General features: G+C 39.0%; 3 protein-coding genes across 26 annotated transcripts in view; all 3 read right to left on the bottom strand.

Annotated features, from left to right (window-relative positions):
• Positions 1-28: 28 nt before the first annotated feature.
• On the bottom strand, positions 29-7362 carry mbd3b (methyl-CpG binding domain protein 3b). 8 transcript variants are annotated; one of them, XM_044200679.1, is made up of 8 exons: positions 7237-7265; positions 4825-4893; positions 4033-4192; positions 3122-3259; positions 2840-2930; positions 2459-2636; positions 1743-1895; positions 29-1442 (listed from the first exon to the last, which is right to left on the bottom strand). In XM_044200679.1, exons 1-7 carry the CDS (start codon positions 7248-7250, stop codon positions 1748-1750), a joined length of 798 nt encoding a protein of 265 aa, XP_044056614.1. In that variant the 5' UTR covers positions 7251-7265; the 3' UTR covers positions 29-1442; positions 1743-1747. The 8 variants fall into 8 exon arrangements, with proteins under 8 accessions (XP_044056614.1, XP_044056616.1, XP_044056615.1 ...); XM_044200681.1 differs by having other exon boundaries at positions 4864-4893; XM_044200680.1 differs by having other exon boundaries at positions 4825-4890.
• Positions 7363-7502: 140 nt separating this feature from the next.
• LOC122878198 (cytochrome b-c1 complex subunit 10-like) lies at positions 7503-10737 on the bottom strand. The gene is made up of 3 exons (XM_044200687.1): positions 10113-10737; positions 8761-8900; positions 7503-7930 (listed from the first exon to the last, which is right to left on the bottom strand). Exons 1-2 carry the CDS (start codon positions 10172-10174, stop codon positions 8780-8782), a joined length of 183 nt encoding a protein of 60 aa, XP_044056622.1. The 5' UTR covers positions 10175-10737; the 3' UTR covers positions 7503-7930; positions 8761-8779.
• Positions 10738-10930: 193 nt separating this feature from the next.
• tcf3b (transcription factor 3b) overlaps positions 10931-23286 on the bottom strand; it is a 29208-nt gene continuing 16852 nt past the window's right edge. For 5 of the 17 annotated variants that reach the window (XM_044200660.1, XM_044200659.1, XM_044200669.1 and 2 more), the window contains 13 exons: positions 20144-20243; positions 19947-20047; positions 19428-19551; positions 19216-19274; positions 18382-18457; positions 17727-17788; positions 17310-17507; positions 16597-16708; positions 16147-16294; positions 15757-15810; positions 14797-15029; positions 14525-14676; positions 10931-14115 (listed from right to left, as the gene is read on the bottom strand). In XM_044200660.1, the coding sequence (XP_044056595.1) occupies positions 14531-14676; positions 14797-15029; positions 15757-15810; positions 16147-16294; positions 16597-16708; positions 17310-17507; positions 17727-17788; positions 18382-18457; positions 19216-19274; positions 19428-19551; positions 19947-20047; positions 20144-20243 (1413 nt within the window). In that variant the 3' untranslated portion in view covers positions 10931-14115; positions 14525-14530. The remainder of the gene's footprint in view (positions 14116-14524; positions 14677-14796; positions 15030-15756; positions 15811-16146; positions 16295-16596; positions 16709-17309; positions 17508-17726; positions 17789-18381; positions 18458-19215; positions 19275-19427; positions 19552-19946; positions 20048-20143; positions 20244-23286) is intronic. The other 12 variants (XM_044200664.1, XM_044200671.1, XM_044200674.1 and 9 more) reach the window with 7 other exon arrangements.

Genomic DNA, 23286 nt, shown 5'->3' with positions numbered 1-23286 from the left:
GTCAAAAAAAGACACACAAGCAGCAGACTTAATGACATACTGACTCATTTTAATAAGTAATACAATCAAATTCTTTTCAGCAATCAGCCTGCTGATATTGAGAAGGGAATTTCATGATTTCAGCTGGATATATTATTTACTATCAAACCTTGACAAACAGGGATAAAAAATACAAAATCATTATTCACTCAGATAATAAATGTAAAGACAATAAAACTAAATCTTAACTGTAATTTGCTGTCACCAATTTTGTGCGTGGGTTTACAAAGAGGCAGCATGTGTGTGGTAACATCGACACATTAAAAAAAAAAAAACAACAAAAAAACAAAAACAAACATGAACTGAAGCTGTGACAGAAACAAAGCCTTGGCACTAAACAGCAATGTTTCACAACATCAGTAAGCACCTATTGAGGAGGATGAGTTAAAAACAGTAATAATTGTACAATAGAAAGAGGTTTCAAGTCTTTCCCATTGTGCTCCGCCCCATCATGTGTACCTTTTATTGTCCTTATGTTTAGTTGTACAACAGCAGAGCCAATATAGTAACTTAGGCTAAAATACAAAGCTGATTTCAGTTACACGCAAGTCAAACAACCTCCACCCTCTTCAAAATGACATGTCTCCTCTTTGGTCAACACAGAACATGACTCACAGAATAACACAACTGACATGAAAGACAATATATTTCCTTGAAATTACAGCAAGAAAAACTTGACTCTGTCCTCCAAAGGATGTACACAGCATTCAAACTACACCATCTGCATTAGCAACATCAGCCGCCTGCAGGTTGGCACCACTGAGCTCAACTCGGTATAGTTGCATCTGAACTGGTTCCACTAGAAAAGACGGTTTGGTGTTTTGTGTCAGACTACTCATGGAGTGCATCATAAAATTCAAGAAAGAGACATGTCAAAAATACAAAACAGTAATTTCCAATCTGCCCAAAACAAACCAAAAAAAGCACCCAGATCAACTTTTTGCTGACATAAAATGTTTGGATTTGACATGATTGTCGCAAAAAATACAAACCCATTCAAGCCGTTTAGAAAAAATACACTTATCATCGAACACTGAATTTGACAACTGTAGATAAGTTATCTTTAATATTTGCAAGTTCATTTGATGTCATTTCTTTTTTAAATGTTTTAAAATGTCATAGTCAAAAATCAACTGAGCTCAGAAATACACAGAGTAATTGAATTGGTGATGAAGTCCCATCCAGTGGAGTTAATGATGAATAGACGCTTTTGAGACTCCCAAGTGTTCCCAAAGGGCAGACAGTTCTTTAGGTTGTATGGGACCGGTGTGAGTCAGGTTAAGGTTTAAGTTGGACGCAGATACTAGGGGACAGTTCATCAGGGCTGGACTGCTGTCAGGTCCTACTGTTCATGGTCGTGTGTGTGCAGGTGTGGAACAAACCCATCCGGACTTCACAAAACCCTACAAGAGGAAAGGATTGGCAATTAGAAGAAACATATTCTCTAGTTTTATGGATTGCTAGGTTGCGTCATGTACTGTGTAATAACGCATGCACCAAGTACAAAAGATATGCCTTAAAGCTGCAACAAGCTAGCAAGAGCCTTTACTTTGTATTTAACTTGACTTTAACATTAAATTCCAGAGTTTCTCAGTTTTCTGTGTGAGCCACAGATGGGATAGAATTACAAGGTCATACATTATCTACGCAGCACTTATGCCCTCTTAAATTTGCTCATAGGCCTAAATTATCCCTTAACCAACCTGTGTTATACGCTCTCCATATCCTCACTGCTGTTGCCCTCCTCCTTCAGAGCCTCTCCTTCATTGGCAGCCTCCTCCACGTGGGCCAACATATCAGCCATCAGTGCCTCCTCCAGCCTTTTCCTCACACTGTACACCAGCTCCTCCTGTTTCCTACACGTGAACACAACAGGAAGCTGTTACAGTTGGCAGTTACAGCTGCCTATAACAGCCACTGAATCAGCACACAACAGATGGTGTGTTTTTACAGGGTCGCTTGTTATGGTACTGTGGGATTTCTGAACAGACTCAACTCAGTTAACTTTGGGTGAATCAAAGATGACAAAAAGCGACAACAATCTTCAAGGTCATTTGTAATTTGGAAGAGTTCTCCATTATTTCATTGCAACTCATCCCTTTTATAGTTAATATTGTGCTTTAGCATATAAAATGGAAGCCAATATCTCATGAACTGGTAACATAACACATTATTCACACTGTAGTTATTTCCTGTTTTTAAACATGCTGAAGGAGATCTGAAGAAGATTTGTAACACAGCTGTCTCACAGACACACATGCGGATACATTTTTCTCAAAGCAAGAAAGTTCAAACGAGGAACAGGAACTGCATTTTGGATATTGGCTCGAGCAATTAACAATCAGGATCTGAAAAAACAAAAAAAACCCAAAACAAAAAACAGGTGATCCATGTGTGGAGGTGTTCCGCGATCGCCCACCTGATGTCCTCATCTGTGACTATGAAGGCCTTGCACAGCGGCTGTGCGGTGTTGAGCCAAACTCCCGGGTTCTTCTCCACAGCCGCAGACAGCTGGCCAGTGATGGGAGCAGCACTGGTGTGCAGAGCGCTAGCAATAGCCGACAGGAGAGTCTTGTCTGTGCAGCCTGGACCAACACCTGAGGAACCAACCGGGTAGTTATAAGACATTTTTAAGAAACATCAAAGCTGTAACTGCGCTCAGGATTAGTTACATCCTATTAATACATACAAAAATTATTGTTGCTGAGCAATACTGACATAATAAAAAATAACAAAATGTCACTTAAGAGTACAAACTGTTTACTTAGTCAGAAATGAATGTTTAACGTGTGTATATTACCTTGCAGGCCTTTAGGCAGTTCCATTGTTTTCACCAGCTCCTCTGCAATGTCATAAGCATTAAGACCACTGAGTTTCTTCTCCCAAAATAGCTGCAGACAAAAAAATAAAAAATAAATAAATAAATAATAATAATAATAATAATAAGTAATATTTGCTGCAGGCAGTTTTGACAGAAAGAAACCCAACCATTTAAATGAAAATATGCTGCATCTAAAGTAGCATCAGATACCATGTCGTTCAGGTTTGTATGGGGTGATGTTAATATGCAGAGGCTGTTCACCTGTCTGGGCTGGTCGACGGCTTTCTGAGGATCCGTCTTCACTTTGTTGTTTGGGTGGTTGGTAACCTTGGTAACAGGCTGCTTAAAGATGGAGGCCGTCTGTCTGACTGGGAGTGATGTGTTCAAATCAGGTTTGCCCTTAAAAAATATCAAACACAGAGGGAGGATGAAGAGAGGACAGACAGGAGGACAGAATATGACGACGCGGATCTCATTCGTGCAGCTTTTACAGTTATGTCAGTGCTCAAGCCAGTTAACTGAAACGATCCAGAGTATCAAATCAAATCTGAGGGAGAAAGAAATAACTTTACTGTTGCTGCCTTTTATGAACACACTGCCACCTGGTGTGCTGATGAAATGTATCCGTTTAAGTTCGAACTAATAATTATTCATTACAAACTTTTTATAGCAGACTCATCTGAGACTCTATGGGTCCATAAGAAAAAGAGATTATTAAATAAAAAATGCGAAAAAGACAAAAAAGTGCAGTGCTAACTATTTTCATAGAAGATAAACCTGCTCCCACGTTAGTCTCTCTCCGGCTCTGATGTGTAGCAACCTTAAAATAAGGCTTCAGTTGAGCAGTTTGTTTGTCTTATCTAACCTACACGGATATTTATATGACATTTATATTTTATGGATAAGAAGCTAGTTGTCTATATTAATGAAAGTTTGAAAAGCAATTTAAAATGTTGCCTTGAGCCATGACTCCATGTTTAAAGATGCAACCAAGGGACAGCAGCCAAACTCCCACCTATATTAAAGCTAAATGAGTGATTCTAGTCTGCAATTAATGTTTATGTGAGGGTGTTTCACTTGTGCTCAGTCTATTAACTCTTTACCACACAACAGTTACTGTTCTCGTGAAAAACACAGTGTCCACTGTCAGTCGTGTTGACCGTTTGTCTCACCTTGTTCTGGTTGTTGTTATCATAGCGCAGTCTCTGGCGGTTCTTGTTCAGCTTGCTCATCAGCATCTTCCCCGTCCGGAAATCAAAAGAGCTGAGGTCCATCTGGTTGCCAAGGTAACGGGCCAGCTGAGGCTTGCTCCGAAACTTCTTCCCAGATGGACTGGGGAGGGGGGGGGCAGAGACATGGAGTATGACTATACTACTATCATTGCTTACAAAAACAAATAAAAAAAAAAAGGTCAGAACAAAAGACATCAAGACAGAAAACCAAACAGAGATGACGGCAGGGAAACAAAACTGACGGGTCACACTTCAAAAACACAAACACAGCAGACAGAAAATTACAAACAAGGTCCACAACATGCAACAAGTCAGAAGCAAACAAGAAGCAGAGCACATTCAAGTGGGCAATGACACTGAAATCACATTACTTTGTGATATGGATGCAATCTTTGATGAATACGCTACATAAACCCTATTATCTATTACAAGTTGCACACATTTTAGTATGAGTGGATATGACTATTTATATAAAAACATATTCAACAACACTGCCTTTAAATGAACCTCTAAGAACCAGTTAACACAATGTAAACATGGCAATAATAACATTTGACCAAATGTTTCAGAATGGAAACATTGTAGCTCCACTTGTGGGAGCAACAACATCTTTAGCCTGAGCGATGACAAAGGAACAACTGTGTGTGGGTGGATACGTGCTAGTAACTCATGCAAATGTCTCTTACATCACACACCACAGTTAACACCAGTATGATTGTACGGTTAGCCTACCACAAACTATACAACCGACCCGCCTCCCCCCTCTCTTGCCTCTGTTCCTCATCTTGCTCTTCTCCTCTGCTAAATGAAAACAAATCTGGCGTTGTTGATTCACTTCAAAGGGAAATAAAGAGTATTAACTGAGATGACACTGAGTTTATTCATCAAAAGGCCTCGCCAGGCGTGAGCTGCTACTACTAGCCTGCACGGTTGGACAGACTCCTTCTTATCCCAACACTTGTGAGAGGAGCTGGCCTGGCTGGCCTTGTTGCCCCCCGCCTCCCCATCACAAACTTTATACCGACCACCGTCCCCCTTATCACACTCCTGTCCGCAAACTCGGTGTCTTGTGCACCTATACGTTTTGCAAGCCCTCGTTCGTTTAGTACCTAAAATAATAGACATCGCTTTTTCCAGCTGACAAACCCGACTTTCTGGTCACTTCTTCCATTTTCCAGCCCTTGGGGAGAGCAGTGCAATCCCACCTTTTCTTCTCCATTTCCCACGCGAGTAGCCTATAAATCCACTAAAAGTTACTGCGAATAACCAGATTGAATTTTAGTTTTTTTTTTTTGGATGGCAGGCCTATCGCTTCTTACGCTTTTGTTTCGACCATGTTACAACATGCGTCCTCAGTAATGGGATCTCCCTGCTAACATCTCGTCTCTTTGTCGTCGCGCAGATCGCTCCGCCGCGGACCTCAGCCACATCACTACCTGCCTGTCCCGCCGGGGCACGAGGGCTACATCCGCAAGGAAAACATAGGACAGCGCGGCTGCATCAAGACACCGCGAGGCAGACAGGACGAGACAGGAAGTTAGAAGGTTCTAACTTCAGAATAAAACCTACATTTTGTCAATAAATAAACGCATCAAGCGTGCGATATCACTTTACCCAATTCAGTACACTCAGAATTTGAAAAATAAAATGATTTCATTGTATACTTCTGTCATTAATTATGAATTTGTTTTTAATACCTTGCTATCATTCTATTATTGTACTTCTGTCTAAGGCAAATGTACTCTCAGGTCTCCCTTAAAAATTAGATCTCAGTCTCAATGGGACTTACCTGATTAAATTAAGGTAATATAATATATAATATAAGGTAATTAAGGTCCAGCATCTATATAATGTATAAAATCATATACATTTTCTAAAATGCTTTAAGTAGTGTTACTATTACTAGGTTAAAAAACAGAAATACAACTTCAATAATTCAATTTCAGTCAAATTTACAATGAAATTACATTTATAAAATATGTTAAATACAGTCATCAATTAAACATATTTTCAAATTATAAAAGTATAAATCAGTTACATATTTAATATTTAACCAGACTATAGTTAGATAGGTTGAAATTGTTAATACTAAAAAATCACATAGCGTCCTGTGTTAATTCTTGTGAGCGTTCTTGACCATGGGAAAAGTAGAGAAATAATATTAACTCAAGGTCCACTTACAAGATTTTTGTGGAGCTTTCAACTCCATGTCATGGTCTCCATCTTGAATTAAAATATTTTAACAAGTCTCTGAATATAGTTTAAATTTTTTTTCCCCCCTACCTGAGCTCTTTGGTTATCTCAAAACTTTGAGTAACCCATTGTGAAACACCAAAATATAGAGCAAGAACCTTCAAAATACGTTTAGGTCTGTTGTTTTCAAATGTTTTACCGGAAGTGATATTTTCTATTCAGTCTAGCTTGACGCTGGTTGTTAGCACGACATCAACGTTAACCTATGGGAAACATAAATTAGGCTACTGCTGCAAATAGACCGTAAAAGTCATCAGAAAGATGCAGTGACAGCAATCATGGACGCCGCTGAATAATTATATTTACTATATGTAGTAAATTAGCTTTATTCACTTGTAACGTGCTCGGTAATTATGAACAACATGTTAAAGTTTCATGTAAGCTAGCTACGTGAAATTGGAGAGCCGTTTCACCACGACAATGCCTCCCGTTGTCGTTCAGACTTGGAGCCGGCTTTTATGAATGACCAGAGTAGATTTAATCAATAAAACATGGACACCATTTTAAAAGCATGTCATGCATTTAGGGAGGCTTTGTGTATTGAACAACGATACAGAACAAATATGTTTGCTTTGTACGATTATAATCTATGTCGAAACAGCACACTGTCGACGTACAGCGACTCCATTCTTAATTCAACATTAACTGTAAATATCAGGGAAATTAAACCATATTACAATGATGCTAAAAAAATAAAATAAAAAAGACCGACATCCTGGCTGGAGAACACAGCATTGCTATTTGCAAATGCGAGACCACCGAGTGCATCTGCCTAATCGATGATAAACACACTTTCCAAATAAATTATGAAAACGACATATCGCGTATCAAACGCTACGATCACAAATACCCCTGTTGATGGTTTCATTACCCATCAGATTATGTACTTACTCGTTTTTATCCATCTTGAAGACACTATCTCGTTTTCTCCCTCTCGCTATGTTAAATCCCTTCTCCCCTCTCCTCTTTCAGTCCCCTCCCCCTTCGATGGGAGAAATGAAAGACATTATCCACGCAAATTTCGCAGTCTGGCTGATAAAATGAGTAAAATATAACCCGGCGTATTCTCAGAGGGCAACTAGGCCCATAAAACCTCGGTGAATATGTATAATTCAGCATGCATTAGGGATTATATTTTCACAGACTTTACATAAGCATTCTCTTCAATAAAAACGTTTATTTCACACTACTTTTACAGTACAAAAAGTCATGACCAGTTGGCAAATATCAGGTCTACAAAGCCACGCTTTCACAACTGCCCCATGCAAAAGAAACTTTAAGTATATGCAGTTCTTGAAAAAAATCATTGCAAACATACTGGACTTGCATATGAAGCACTGAACACAAAATAGATTTCAAACCCCTCTCACCAAGCAGTTTAAACACAACATTTTATTAGCTGAAATTCTGCAGAATGACTGGACGCACTGGGGTAAATGAAAGATTTATTCACATTACATAATACTGGATCAAGAACAGCATTTATACAGAGTGCATCCTGTTGTCCAAACTCCTAACAAGCCCCCCATGCGGACTGATTGTTGAGCCAGGGCATCACCCATGTGCCCATTGCCAAGCTCTGGTCCTGTAGACAGACACACAGCCCATTCATTAGCAAAATGTACACACATCTGTTTTAATGTGTGAAAAGCACATCCTTCCTGTCTCTGAGTTTGGATTTCAGACAAGACCACATCCACGTAGGGGTTCAGGGGATGATGATGGGAGTGTTTGGAATGGTGTGTGTGTAAAAACTTTAATAGGGCTTGGAAATGTCAATATAATGTCTGTAGTGTGACATCAGAATGGGTATCACGGATACGGTCCGGGATTTAGGTAGCAATAATAATATTATAATACTGATATTATACTTGATCATTGTAGGAAAGCACAAATGGTCAGTAGCAAAAATATTGCTCATTATGAACAGAATCAAAAACATCTAAACTGATCTTTTCAAAACAGTCAAGTTCTAACCACTATACACGTACATTTGAATCATTTAAATTGATACAACTGAAATCTGTTGGGCCGGTTCTGCTGAATGTATATTTTTTTTCTAACCCTCTATCTTGTCATAAACTGACCCAGTTTCTATTTTAAAGCTAGTCTGACCCCTTTGCAAAGCATTAGATTAGACAGAAGCATAAAGCCTTCATGCCTGCACAGTTGTCGTCTAACACCCTTACAAGAGCAGCTTGATCTCTGCGGCCATTATTCCTACAGCCTACAGTAAGCTTTGGTTAGTGAGCACTGCAGATGTTCCAACACCTGGCATGGCCTACACCTGTCTGCATCTTATCATGAGTACATGGGTGGGGCTTAAGCTAATGTACAATCCAACTGAACATTGCAAACAGTGTGTGAATGAAAGCTCGGTTGCACACGTGTTGGTTATAATAACAATACACTCACAATTTAGTTGTGTGGGACTTTACTCGTCCTTGCTGAACTTCCCTTTAATGTATGGCACATAGTCTAGAACTAATCGCCAGTCTGTGAAGTGAATGAGCGCCACGCCACCAACTGTTCCCCAGGCAACCATATTTGGTACCCTAGATGGAAGAAACCAATGGGATTTGTAAATGACACAGGCATTTAACCACACTATTAAATGCAATACAAATATCAAGAGCAACTTGGATAATTATACTCCTTAATTGAGGTCGCATGACGATCTTACAAGAGATACTTTGGTCAGGATGACATTTTTAAGTTTCAGCATGCACGCTTCCTGAAGTCTATGCACAAACTGACACAGTAATGGTGGTTGTGACTCACTTGTCCTTATTTTTAAAAAACTACCTACCAAACTACCATCTTCTGAAGATCTTTCAGCTGCAGCAGTTTGAACTTAAAAAACAGATGTTTTCGACGTATACAGCTGTTGCAATTTTCATAGTTCATTTTGTTTGTGATTACTGATTACTAACAAAATCTAATGAATTAGCCTGACCACCAGTTTAAGTTGTTGCTCATGGGCAAAAGTGAATTGCTGATTAAACAAAGGGTCAATTAATTACTTAATTAGTCAACTTACAGAAAAAAAGGTTTTGATAATTGATTAGATAGTACTCATTTAATTTACTAGCTATTCAACAGATTCATGGATTACAAATAATAATAATAATAATCTTTATAAAATATAAGTCTGTCTTTCTTTCTCTGTGTGCACTTTGCAAGGTCAATTACAGGGCTGTGTACTCATTATGTTTATACAAAAACAAACAGTTGTTAAATACAATTGACTTCAACTCTAAGCAGTGGTCACTGTAATGCAAACCATCATATACATAAATACAAAATAAATACATAAAAACATCATGCATTAACGCACGTATTTTCATAATTATGAGGTTTATAAGACTAATAAACTGGTCAAATATTTCCTAACTAAACTATGAGACGTACACCTGTAAGTCCCGAAATTATAAAATAATTTTAATATGGTTAACAAGCAATCTCTGACACATTTAAGATAACATAATACACACAAATACAAGTCTTTACAGTTTAAATGTAACCACTGTCACTTACCTCCTTCATTAACCTGGCTGTTCAGTTATCTAGGTGGCAAGAGTGTGCTAACTAGCCCAGCTAGCAGTAGGACAGTAGGACATAAACCAGCAGGCTAAGCTAAAGTTGGTAAAGCCCAACGGTCACAGAGAAGGACACAGAGGCGTTGACAGCATCATTTTGAACATGACAAAAGCACACAAAAATACTTTCCAGTACCGTACTCCACCTCTGTTATTGATTTAACTTACCATGCCTTTAGAACAGCAATATACTTGCTACCGACGAATTTATTGAGTATTTTCTGGACCATCCTGACCTTCTCTCAGTTGTAGTTCTTTACTCCATGCAATGTTTTCTCGCTGATGGCTGTTAAAGGACCCTGGGCTGCCTCCTCTCATGCCTGTTAAAAATAGCCAACGGGCTGCGTGCAACAGCTCAGGGTCGTTTCAGGCCACCATTTCTAATGCCTCCATTTACAACAGAGTTTTGTTTTAACGAAACTGTGTGCTCTGTCTTCGGGCAACCATCCAGCTATAACTAATACTCCAGTCCTCAGAGTATAGACTTTATAAAATCAATAGTATTAAGTGGTATCATGTCTTGAATTTAATATGGTGCCTTAGTTGCATAATCATAAAACTGTCATAAACGCATTTGTTCCCTAACCGGCTACTAGCAATGGAAAATATGAACAAATTCATTTTCCGAACTACAATAAACCCTTTATTACAATGTTTTCCTTTATTTTCCTTTTATGTATACAATATTCAAAAGCCAGACATTGGAAAAGGTATAATCTGTTATTAAAAATGGCACATTTATTGCTACATTACTGTTATATACAGGACAGTTCTCAACTAATTAAAATATATATATATATATATATATATATATATATATATATATATATATAAAAAAGAGAGAGAGAGTTGGAGTGAGGCACTCTGAGGACCCTGCAGGAGTCAACAGTGTCCTCACTCCACAATGTCAGGCTCTGGACCTGTGAATGCATTAAACACTCAATAGTCTCCCCCCTTTTTAGTTCAACAAAGATATGACAAAATTGTTGAAAGCAAGCGTTTTATTACTGCTTTCTTATACCAAAACAAGTTCAAGTCCGTCAACTGAACATTTTCCATCATAATATTGTAATTTTCTGTTAACATTATGTGCTCCTGCAGTGGTCAGGTTGCTTTTCTGCGGATTTCAAACGGTGTCCATGTCGAGAAATAAGGTTCCCCCAAACAAATAATGTGAGTATGTAGCTTGTAGGCTTTTGGGATGTTCACAGAATACTAAATGACATCAAGTCAGATTTTCCCTTGGAACAAATCAGCAATATTCAGTACACTTATTGATCTTGTAATAATAAAAAGCAAAACTTCAAATACAACTCTTTGAAAGAAGTGATCAGAACTTCTCACAAAAAGTCACTGTCAATGCCATCAAAGAGCTGGAAGAGTAAAAGGTCTGAGGTGAAAATGGTCACTGGAGACTAAATATACTGAAAGTCACTGCAGCAAAGGGCTTGCACTCTGATATACAGAAATTTAAAATGCTCCAAGTCATTAGAGGATCCAGCTACTACGAAAAATAAAACTCACTCCCTACATTGAAATTGAACACATACACTGAAACATGTTAATGTGCATCAAAAGCAGACAATCCGAGCCAAAAGCAGCATCTCTTGAACCCCGTAATGTCAAGTGATTTAGAAATATAGGGCAGATAGAAAGAAAACTCATGACCTGGACCCATGACCTTAACTAAAACAGCAGTTTGGACAATATAATCCAGTTGAATAATTAGAAAAAAGGAGTAAAAACTAAAGAAGATCTACGTAACATTTATTTATTTAACTAGATACACTGAAAGAAAATCTCTTTATACCATTTAAACTTCTTCCTGAAAATTGAAAAAAGCATTAGGAGAAGGGAGGGTGGGGGAATGAACAAGTACCTCTTTAATCTCCATGATAAATGAAATGATATGGTTCACAAAATAAAACTGTCTTAAATGAAAATACAAGTTCAGGCACTGATAAGGTATCACTCTCCCATCATGTCATCTTAAGTCTTGAGAATGAAAAGGCCACACTATTGATTTGTATAGGTCTTTTTCTTCATCTCTTTTTGTAGAAATTAAACACACAAAATGCTCTACCTCCCATTCGTGATTACATGTTGGTAAAAACCATTCACAACATGACATGACATGGGAATAACGTCACAATAACACTGTTTTGTTCTCCATATTATCCATTACCTTACACCCAAATACAGACGTCTGCCTCCAAAATAAATGTGCAGGTTACTAAAAAAGTGAGCTGCACACTGAGAGCCACTTGGTTGAGAGCAGACATTAGAAAAAGGTGAAATGAAAACTACTATACTGTACTGAAAAAAAAAAAAAACAGGAACACGACTTTGAAAATGAAGGTGATCCACATTTGTATGGTAGCTACATTCAAAAACCAGTTGCATAATTACCGTTAGAGACAAAAATCCCTTCCCACATTTTTCCTCAGTGCCTCACTGCTAAAGTAAGAACACTTCAACAGGACTGTGGCACAAACGCTGTCCACATACCCCCAAATGGAAAGAAAAAAATTCATCTGGGTAGCTGATGATGATGCCTTACAACTAAAACTGGAATAAAGGATACACCAAATGCTTTTCATTTATCATCTGTTGACCCTTGCCCTCTGCCATCCTGGTTCAAATTTGAATTAATTTTTGAACAATTTCATTTAAATGTCAAATATCCCCTTACTCAGCTCATCTACAATACACTCTAAACTTCAAACTAATATTGCCATTTATGTAAAAAATCTACAATGTATAGACTAACAAAAAATATATATTTTTATATATATTTAATTTTGAAAAATGAAAAATATCAGAGTAATGTATGAAGTGAATTTACACATCACACTTCTCTCAGTAAGAAACGTGATAACAAACTTACTCAGGAGGAAGGTGAGGGGCTGTAATTCAGTGGGAATGCTCATTTAGGAAAAGAAAGCCTCCGTTACACAAAGGCTTGTCTGCTTCAAACAACTGCGGACTGATGAGATCCCTCCATCAAAGGAACCCAGATTTGTTTGTCTTTTACAGAACATCAATTAAGGGGAAAAAAACTTGAGCTGTTAAGTCTGCTGGCATTCTCAGTAAACCATTTCAAGTGAGTAAGAGCACTAAGTGGTGCTGATCACTTAGCAAGTGTCTCAAATGGCTTTTATACAAGACTTTCAGGGACTGAAATGCACAACAGGTCGACACTTAACTTCTAGCCTAGCCTACAACTGTGCTTTGTCTCGTCTATGTATGCTTTAGTTTGTAAAGCAGTACAAAAACCTGAACCTATGACAAGGGATTACTGGAGTAACTCTCAAATTCGTAGTCAACAAATAGCAAGAGCAGTTTTTTTTTTTTTTTTTTACCACTTGGATAATTCATAACCTTCAAGGAAGGAGTCTTGTATTCCAAGTCTCCAGATGCCTTGTGGGATGAGACCGGGCTTCAGTCAGAGACTACCTGTAGGTCAGAGTTCCCGTCTTTCATAAGCTGCTTTTGGACTGTCAAAACTTTGACCTCTCCCTTGTGACCGTTCCATCGCCTTCCCCAAACATTTGCTGATAAGATCAAGGAAAGGTCACTGAATTTAGACAATTCAACTTCAACTATGGGCTTGGTTACATAACATATGTAAGACTGTACCATCACGCTGGGAATGACATACAATAAAAATAATTGCTCATACACATAAGCAATCCCTCACAATAAATGTTCCTCACATGTAAAGCAATTTGCTTAAATGTCAAATAGAAAACATGTAACAATTAGGCACAAATCCTTGATTTAATTTGTGTTTGTTTAGGTCTCCTTTCTTTCACAAGAGCACCTCTCGGCAGTGTGTGAAGTCCCAATTTGTGGCAGGACAAAAAGTACTCCGGTGTTCCATTATCTTATGGAAACCAAGAAGAGAAAAAAAAATCTTACATGTATAAAACAAAGCAAAACTAAAAAAAGTTCTTCACATTTGAGCTTGTAGTCATGGTTGGGAGTGCGACAAACAGGCTGTGTCAGTTTTGGCAGTATGCATGTGTGTACGACTGTGTGAATGTGCATCTTGAAACTTGAACGGACAATACACAGACATGTCCACATATACACACACACACTGAGAATAATGGGTGGAAGAAATCTGTTAAGGCCACATCCTTTGACAGCCAAGGACACACCACCAGATCTGTAAAAAGGAAGGACCACAAACATTATATGGTATTCCTATATAACAAAGACATCAACAAAAAAAAGGATATTACTGAACCCACTGACTCCTACAAACTAGGGCATTCCTTATTGTAAATTATAATCCTTAAGATTTTCATGAAATCAAACCCATAGCATATATGGCCGGTATTTTTTCCAGCAATAGCCCTTCAATGTATTTACATTTTCTATTTTTGTTTTTATATAGTAGGTTTCATCGTTTGTGGCGGAGTCTGCACTTGCTGTTAACACCAGTAGCCATGGGTGTTGCCAAATCAACCAGGACTGAAATCTTAAGGATTATAACTTTAATGTAACTGTTTCAAATACCATACTCAGGGTTACATCCTAAATAACTACTTCAGTAGCCAATATTCAAGGCCTACCCGGTGTTACATGTGGCCAACTGGGTTGTGGCCATCTCCTCCCATACTAGGATGGCCTCCTGAGAGCTGCATGGGTGCTTCACCCACCACCCCAGACACTTTCTCCTCCTCGCGGCGTTTTAAACATGCTGCCTTGGGGTTAAGGTTACGCTCTGACAGAGAAAGGGAGAACAGAAACAGGCTCTCTCAGTATAAAATAAAAACAAACTGTGTATTTAACAGAGGTAAACATAACTGCTTCACATCCATGACGTGCTTGCTTGCAGACTGACCTCTGACTTGTTGTTCTAAATTGAGGATGACATTGACGGCTTGGTGCAGGATGAGAAGTTTGGTCTGAGGTTTGTCATGGCTGAGGTGCAGCTGGCACATCCTCCCAAGCTCCTTAAATGCCTCATTGATGTCCCGTACTCTGAGACGTTCACGGGCATTGTTAGCCACTCGCCGTTCCTTCTCACGCTCTATCTTCACCTCAGGGGGAAGGTCCTCGTCATCTTCCTCTTGACTAGTTACAAACGGAGATGAAATGTTGAAGCCACAGGCAGGAGGAAATTTCAAAACATACCATCAAACACTTTAGTGTTCATGCTACCTCATGACTAGCATTTAGCTGCTTTAAGTTTAGCATCAATGGCAGGGACTGTACACCCACAGTTGAGCTTTATACTGAATGGATGCACTAAAAATAAGACGTGTGAGAAATTAAATGGACACTATATAAAAGTGAATACAGAAAAAACTAGATGCAGGATCTCCCACTTCAGATGATCATTTGATCAAAATGTTTATCCCACAAAAGTTGCATATGTTCACTTTTAATATTATACTACGCTCCGTGTGCATTGTTTGCTGTTGTGTTTAATGTTTTAACGAGAAGTTGTGATATTCTTTAAGAAGCAAAGGCATATTGAGCTGTAGCTTCGGCCTGCACCTTTTTGGTCATCAAAAAAACCTTTGTGATTTGCTGTGTTGTATGGTTTCCAATTGTACTGTCTTGTTAGGAGTAAATGTTTTGCCTAATACATTTCCATTTCAAATCCAATTCTCAAATCTTCTTTGCAGCACAGAAATACTGAAAGTCAGTGATGGATAATAAATTTCAGATAGTCATAAAATTTTACTACAATGATTGTGCCAATCAAAAGCCAGATTTTAGACACCAGCTCCATGAACATGTGCTTTGGGTGAGCCCACAAAGCACAAGAAATCGATCCTCTATTGGAGAAACTTACTCATCTTTCTGGTCTGAAAGGCTAGAGAGCATCTGGAGGGTCAACGCCTCCTTTCTGAAAACGTGAAATGAAGGGAAGGGGGATTTCGACATTGTTAAATACCTAACATAGTCTGGGCAATCAGTGGGACACACAGCACAGAGGAGATGACTAAGATGATATACATTGTCTTTTAAAAGCAACTCATTTAACAGCTGACATATGGAACCTTGCAGCAGATATTTCCATTATGAAATGAGTTCCTTAATATTCTCATACTTGGCAATTGTGTCAAGAAAATCTTGGATTGGATTTGTGTTTTAAGCAAAAACTTTCTAAAACAGTTTTTTCGTGCTGTTAAATTCAAGTGCAGGGTACAAAGACAAGAAAACAGAGTAAGGACCACATTACCTTGTTCGACTGCGTGCTGCCTTGGAGTCCTTCTTTTCATCATCAGACTTGTCTGCAACAGATGAGTTTTCATCGTCCTCTCTGTCTTCTCTTTTGATGTCTGAGCTGCTGGAGGAGTGTGTGGAGCGGGCCATACCACCAGGGAGACCTAAGGACAAACACATAGATGTGAGGATTATGTTAACTGAAGCACTGAAATCTCTCTGAGGAGGGGATGTAATACAACTGATGAATGTTGAAAGCTAATGAAGTTAAGCAGAGATCACTGAAGAATGTTCAAATACATATCACTGTATATGTATACAGGCATTGCCACAAAACCAAATGTTTGATATCAATACCCAGATAAAACAATGATTCCATAAAATACAAGACATGCCATTATGCAGTTTCACCGAACAACAATTGACATGCTCTACTGTAAGCAACAAGAAATTTAGTCAGACTTACTGGTAAAGCCTTCCGGTTGGCCAATTGACGGTGTGGGTCCGGATGCGTGATGGCCATGCAGAAGAGTGCTGCTGGGAGGAAGGCCTGTGGGCTCCTCATGTTTCCCTCCCTGCTGGTGAAGGTGGAGAACCATGATGTGAATTGTTATTTAACTCACTAAACATGATGCCCCAAAATACTATTTACTACTACTACTAATTGCTTGCAATTTTACTTTTGACCAGCAGATGGCACACATGATACTATGTTTGACATGTTTTGTTCCTCATTGAAAATGGAATGCAATTTTTAACATTTATTTCCAAAATGTTTCTTGCTAATTAGAACAGAAAAGTAATTTATTCAAAAAGGCAGTTTGTTGTGCAACATATAAATATAATATAAATTCAAGGTACCAAGTCAGCCTAAAGTTATTCCATACACACTTAAACACCTAAAGTGTATTGTACTCTTCTTGTAAGCCATGTTACAAACACACAGTATGTTTATTTTTACCTCGATACTGACACAGAATGAGCATGTACTTCTAACACGTCTCACTCTCCACTATGACAGCATGAAAACAAACTCCTTGCAGAGAGGTTTCGGAAGTGTTGATATATATGTATGGGATAAAATTATCCAATCATGTTGTTGTCATACATCATCATTAGTCTATGCCTCTTTCAAACACACACAAATGAAACACAATTTGAGCAGAGTAGGTGACTCACCATAGCAGGATGTCTGTTGCTGAGGGCAAGGCTAGCATTGGGGAAAGCTGGAGAGAGGGTACCGAGGCCCCCGTTGTGTACTGCGGACAGTAGGCTGTGCATGTCGGAGTGGGCACCCTCTAAGCCAGGGCCCTGGCCCACAGCATGGCTACGCAGTACATGGATGGCCTCCTCCAAACGGTCCTCCATTTTACTTTGCTATATGAATATAAGAGGCATGCACTTAGATAGCAATATAATAGAAAGAACTTATAAATACACAAAATGTTTTTGAGAAACTATTTAATGCTTTAAACAGTGCATTCATACTTTACTGTGCACTTAACTCAAATAAGCTTACAAAGGCTAGAAGAATTTATTATGGCAACCACTTGCTTTAAATTAGCTTTGATGTAGTAGAGAAATGTTTTAACATACCAGTGTGTGTGGTTGTCCTTCATAGTTGGGTGTGGTTGGTCTTTGCCACTGAGACTGAGCTCCTGCAGAGAGAAATATTGGGTTAGAGTATAGTGGTAATTCTTAACTTTACAGCAGATGGAGCTGCAGACACGTGTCTCTGCTAAAGAACATTAAACATGCAGAGGATCAATTTTGCTCCAACAATTTCAACTGATTCATTTTTGTGTGCTAAAAACAAGGTTACAATGAAACTGAACAAGTTAAATAAATTTGATTCTGTGGCTGAAATTGAAATATTATCCAAATTTGTGTTTGCATGAGTGAGAATAAAGCACAGGATAAAACCACCTGAACTCAGTTTACCAACCTTCTGATTGGCAAAATTTACTCAGCTGTTAGGTTGACATGAATACATCAAAGCAAGGTTGTACTTAACTGATGCAAATTCAATCAAGATAAGGTCTTTTGAAGAATAAATAATGTGTTTATGAAAATGCAGATTTCTTAATATTGGTTTTTAAGGTGAGACATTATGGGGTGATTGGAGATAATGCCCTTTACTGCCTTTAATTTCCTTTACATAACAGATTAAAAACGGAAATATTTTACTTTTCGTACATAAGTAGTAACAATTTGACGCTCATATTATCTGTATGTGAGAACTGAACTGTACCTGCAATAGCCTGAGGAGATCCAGGAGTAGATGGAGCTGAGGAGAAGTTATTACTGTTGTGGTCCGACGGGTAAATCTGAAAGAATTGATCAATACACCCCAACATTATAGCATACCTGAAGAATACATAACATTGATTTTCAGTGCAATTTAGTCAAACAGTGTGGATAAAACTAGTGCTGGGCAATATGGCAGAACAAGTCACCACAATAAATTATTCTATCCGATACAATGTTTTCTATATAATAATTCAATATGTATCACAATATTTATCTCGAATCAGTCATATGACATGTCATAAAACTTTAACTTGTAGAGTCAAGGAGTTGTAGCAAATTAAATATGACCTACTTAATAATTTCTTATTCAATCAATAATTATTTAATTATAAGGACAATTAAACCTTGCTGGGCAAATGAAATGTTTTATGTCAGCCTGAATGACTTTCAGGGTCCTGGTCTTTATTAAAAAAATCCACAGATATACAAAACACAATGCATGACATTTCAGTATACAACAATTATTAGGTCCTTAAATTTCACTGTTTTGTCCTTATTGGGATGTGTCTTCAGTATATTTTACAATGGACATTCTTCTGTTTTGGATCAGACCATTAACAACCAAAATAATGCTAAACCATTGATGGAACATTTTTGTCAGCGTCGCCGTCCTTAGTCGAATTTGCACTTATTTGTTCATTCTTCACAGGAATCGTCCAACATCACAGATTTTCACTTTGTCAGAGGAAATAAAACTCTTGGGGAAAGTACTGCAATTGTTTTAATGCCCAGCACTAATTTAAAAAACCAACAACAAAAACAGAAAAGAACTCACTGAGGCAAGAGCCTTCCCAATTTCATCTCCTGAACTGCCAGCTGTGGTGCCTCGGTTGGCTGCAGAGACAAAATAAATAATGTGAGTCAGATGACCCGTTAATTTGTTTTTGGGAGAGAGAAAAAAAATAAAAAAATTCAAATGACCATGGGAGTTGAATCTGACAGACGCTACCAAGATACTTGCATAAGTTCATTTTAATAGTTCCTTACCCATGATGCCTTCTCCGTTGATGGTGGGTGTGTGGTTGTATGTGGTGGGGGCTGAGTGGAAGCCATTGACTTCGCTGCCGTGCAGAGGATAGTTCTGTGGGGACAGAGGCAGGGGTTGACGCTTCTGGAGAAGGGATACAAGTAGCTTCATAAGGCACAAACACCCCTCACAGAAAAATAAACCAATGTGACAAATGCATTTAGCTTTGTGAAGGAAGTTTAAGGTTTAAGTATTCAACTTTATGTAGTACCTAAAATGTTAATAGATAATTCATGCATCTCAGATGATATGTGGTTTTATTAAACCAAAGGAACTTTTGAAGAGCAGATGCTAAAATCTTTGCTCTCAATTAAAAGTTATCCCTTCAAGTTCACCACATAATTTCCTTACAAGCAACACTAGAAGATAAACCATTATAAAGAAAGCAAATAAAACGAACATGAACAAATAGAGGGGGGAAAAAAAAAAAAAGATGAGCAGGAAGGCTAAAATTTCTACATTTCTCCATTTCTACTCACCATCCTGTCCTGTGGGTTAATTGCAGAGAAGGAGCCTGGCTGTCCAATGTGAGGAGAGTTACCCAGCATGGCAGAGTAGCCAGAAGATGACCAGGGGTCTTCTGAGAAAAGCAGAGAGATGTTTGAAAACATGAAAATACCTTCACAAATAAGATTACAGAACAAATTAAATCTAGTGATATTATGTGAAAGGTTACCTTGCATATAGAAAGAGCCAGGGTACACAGCTCCAGGCTTAGCACCAGGATATCCACCATTGTCTCTGGCATACTCATCACCAGATGTGGAAGCATACACCTAAACAGACAATGAGCAGTTAGACTGTGATTTCTTAAATAACTACTATATATATATATTTGTATATGGATATTTTACAATTCTGGATAAAAATAAAAAAAGATAGTGTTCTCCTATGTAGCCCTGAGCATCATGAGAGATGAAGCAGTTAAGTTATCAATCCTCCCTATCCCTGCTTTTGAAAACCATTTAATTACACTAGCTTCAAGTGGCCACAAGATGGCAAGAGGGAGTCTGCCGGCGGTGGAGGCAGGCCGACTCCTCGCCTGTGGAGGAGAACACAGCGGCCATGCCATGCTGGGCACAGCGACGGCTTGAATCCCAGTGCACAGTGAGCACTTCCTCTAGCTCCCAGGACCCCAGTGACATCGCACTGCCTGGCCTGCAGCCCCTCCCTATAACACACTCAGTATCCACTCGCACACATACCATGCATTCAAGTGAGCCAACACACATACACTCCACTAGAAATACCCTCAAACTAGGACTATCACATTCTATATGGCATCAACAGAGGATTGGATTACAGAAAACATGAAAATGGACATTTTATATTAGCACCTTAAAGAGTCCAATCACACAGCCTTTCTACATATTGCTAACAAAAATGGATGCTGGGCCTTAAGTGACACACATCTCTGCACTCCAAAGCCACAGATAGAAGACAGACATGAGAAGCCCTCAGTTTCCCGACACCATCAGCCACCACTCAGTCCGTCTTTGCCTCTCCTCCTCTGTAGTACATGGCAGATAGAGGAAGAGAGAAAGAGAATGGAGGCTATGCTGCAAAGAATGCTAATCCAGAGAAGGGATTTTTTCTGTAATTTGATTTAACAGGGAGAAGTGGAAAGGGAATGGAGAGATGCACTTCTAATTACAGAGCCATCTGCCTGTTCCTGGACCACATCCAACTCCACAGGCAGCTGGGCTGAGGAGAGGGAGTGAAGAGAGGGAGAGAGATGGGGGCTGGGATCCAGTCAGCAAGAGAGAGAGAGAGAGAGAGAGAGAGAGAGAGAGAGAGAGAGAGAGAGATTGCAGTGGGTAGGGGGTGGTAAAGGGGCAAGGGGGAGGATTGAGGGGGGAAAATTAAGGCCCTGATGATTTATGAAATGGGGAGAGAGATAAGAGGTGTTGAGGGGGGACAGGAGAAGGTAATCTAAATGACTTAAACAAAGCTTGATATGGCCAGGGGAGTGTGAAGGAAACAGGGGATTTAAAATGATCACGGTTAATTCAGGGGAAAACATGACGGAGATGGCTTCATTTAACAATAGGCTTTGAGTTGTTCTTTCATGGGGAACAATGTCGAGTGAATCCTGCTGCTCTAGATGGGAACAGAACTACACAATGACTGGTGCTGCTGGATAATTGTATTCTCAGGAAGAAAGGAGATTTCTAGGGTAAAATCCTCAACTAATAGGGGTTTAATGTAATTCAGGTTATGACCGTGTAAAGGTCTCTACGCTAGAAAAACATGGATTGTGGCAAGGGGTGGGGAGTAGATGAAGATTAACATCAAACTAACCTCAAACCGCTTTATTCAACCATGTGGGTTTTGTGATAAGTCTACTGGACAACTACGGGGCAGAAGAGAAGTTCCTCCATGTTGTTTGATTGTTGCAAGTGAGAGGGGGTGAAAGTTCACGGGGGTTAGGGCAAGGATCTTCTGTACAGGTATTGGTGGGTTAGAGAAGTCAGGAAGCTTGAGGGGAAATGAGCAATGGCCTTTAAAGTGCAGCTATTATTTGTCCATTTACTGATTTACAGCAACATGATTTAAGTAACAAAAGTGGATAAAACATTTTTAAAAAAAAAAGAGTATGTTGAAGGGGTGGTGAAGAGAAGCAGGAAGGGAGGGAGTGTGGGAGGGAGGAAAGACCACAGGATCATCATCGGCAGTCATTAATCTGGGCTCAGACACGGGGCTAAGAGGCCTCACAAGCACCGCGCCTCACAACTGGGTCACTCACAGGGGGAGGCCCACCCAGGCCATCATGTGGTGAAGCGTAGGCGGAGGGCTGAGTGAAGTGGGGGAGGGGGGTTCACACACAGACATCTCATCATTTGTACTAAAACCATGTGGCCATCGTTCACACTGCAGGGAATGACTGAGGTTCAGACAGTGAAATAGAGGGGGCCTCGGCCAGACAGTGTTCACACTCAATCTCTGATGTAGTCACCGCGGCAAAGTGTGTCTACACACAGAGGTTTCAGCAGCCACTTCAACACGACAACACCCACAAGTGGAGGACAGCGCCGATGTCATTTAAATGCAAACAAATGGATTTCTTTAATGAACAGGGGTCAAGAAATTAGCTAAGCAGCAAGTTCATCAGGTCCAACTCTGATCCGTCTGCATACTAACTATTAGTCGATCTGATATGAACCCACCTATGCAGCCGGCTACAGTAGTTGCATCTGTTGAAACTTTATTTCAAACTAAGATAGAGTCAGAACACAACACTAATAATGCTTGACTTATTTTCCTGATTACACATCCATGGCTCCATGATTTGAACCAAGTCAGCCATATAATTTCTTTGAATTTACTTCATCCATGCTTTGAAAAAACATCAGCATAAGTCATGAGTCAATTTTCATTTAACTTTTATCAAAATCTGTGCAACATTTACTAAGATGATGAAATCATCATCTTTAACAACAAAATCCACAAGCACACCCAATATTTTAATCTTTCTATCCTCTGCCTGTGTTGTAGGTGTACTGCTTCAAGGCACGGTACTGAAACACAGATGCCACAAGTGAGGAGATGCAAAGGGGTCCATACCTAGTTTATCTTTTAGGTCACTCTTGTCATCTGAGAACTACAGATGTAAATGTACTTAAGAATATTAAAAGTAAAAGTACTCATTCTGCAGTAAAATCTTCCCTGTCAGTGATTTCCTGTTATATCTGATGTTTCTGGATTAATATTACTGCTGCATTACTGTGTATGTTGTATTTGACTGCTGCAGTTTATGGTTGAGCTAATTTTAACAAGATCATCATATGTTTGTAGCATTGCTGTCCAGTGAGAATCACA

The sequence above is a fragment of the Siniperca chuatsi genome, linkage group LG6 (genome assembly GCF_020085105.1).
Source record: "Siniperca chuatsi isolate FFG_IHB_CAS linkage group LG6, ASM2008510v1, whole genome shotgun sequence".
Taxonomy (NCBI): Eukaryota; Metazoa; Chordata; class Actinopteri; order Centrarchiformes; family Sinipercidae; genus Siniperca; species Siniperca chuatsi.
Note: the sequence above shows the minus strand (reverse complement) of the source record. Positions and strands in the feature narration are given on the sequence as shown.

Bases quoted from the DNA above. Each gene is read 5' to 3' on its own strand.
- mbd3b (XM_044200678.1), bottom strand. From the start codon at position 5,311: ATGGAGAAGAAAAGGTGGGATTGCACTGCTCTCCCCAAGGGCTGGAAA. The intron at 4,193-5,201 runs GTACTAAACGAA...CCCCCTCCCCAG, and splicing joins AGCGATGTCTATTATTTTAG to TCCATCTGGGAAGAAGTTTC. The intron at 3,260-4,032 runs GTGAGACAAACG...ATATTTTTTAAG, and splicing joins ATAACAACAACCAGAACAAG to GGCAAACCTGATTTGAACAC.
- LOC122878198 (XM_044200687.1), bottom strand. From the start codon at position 10,174: ATGGTCCAGAAAATACTCAATAAATTCGTCGGTAGCAAGTATATTGCT. The intron at 8,901-10,112 runs GTAAGTTAAATC...TCTTCCATCTAG, and splicing joins ATTGCTGTTCTAAAGGCATG to GGTACCAAATATGGTTGCCT.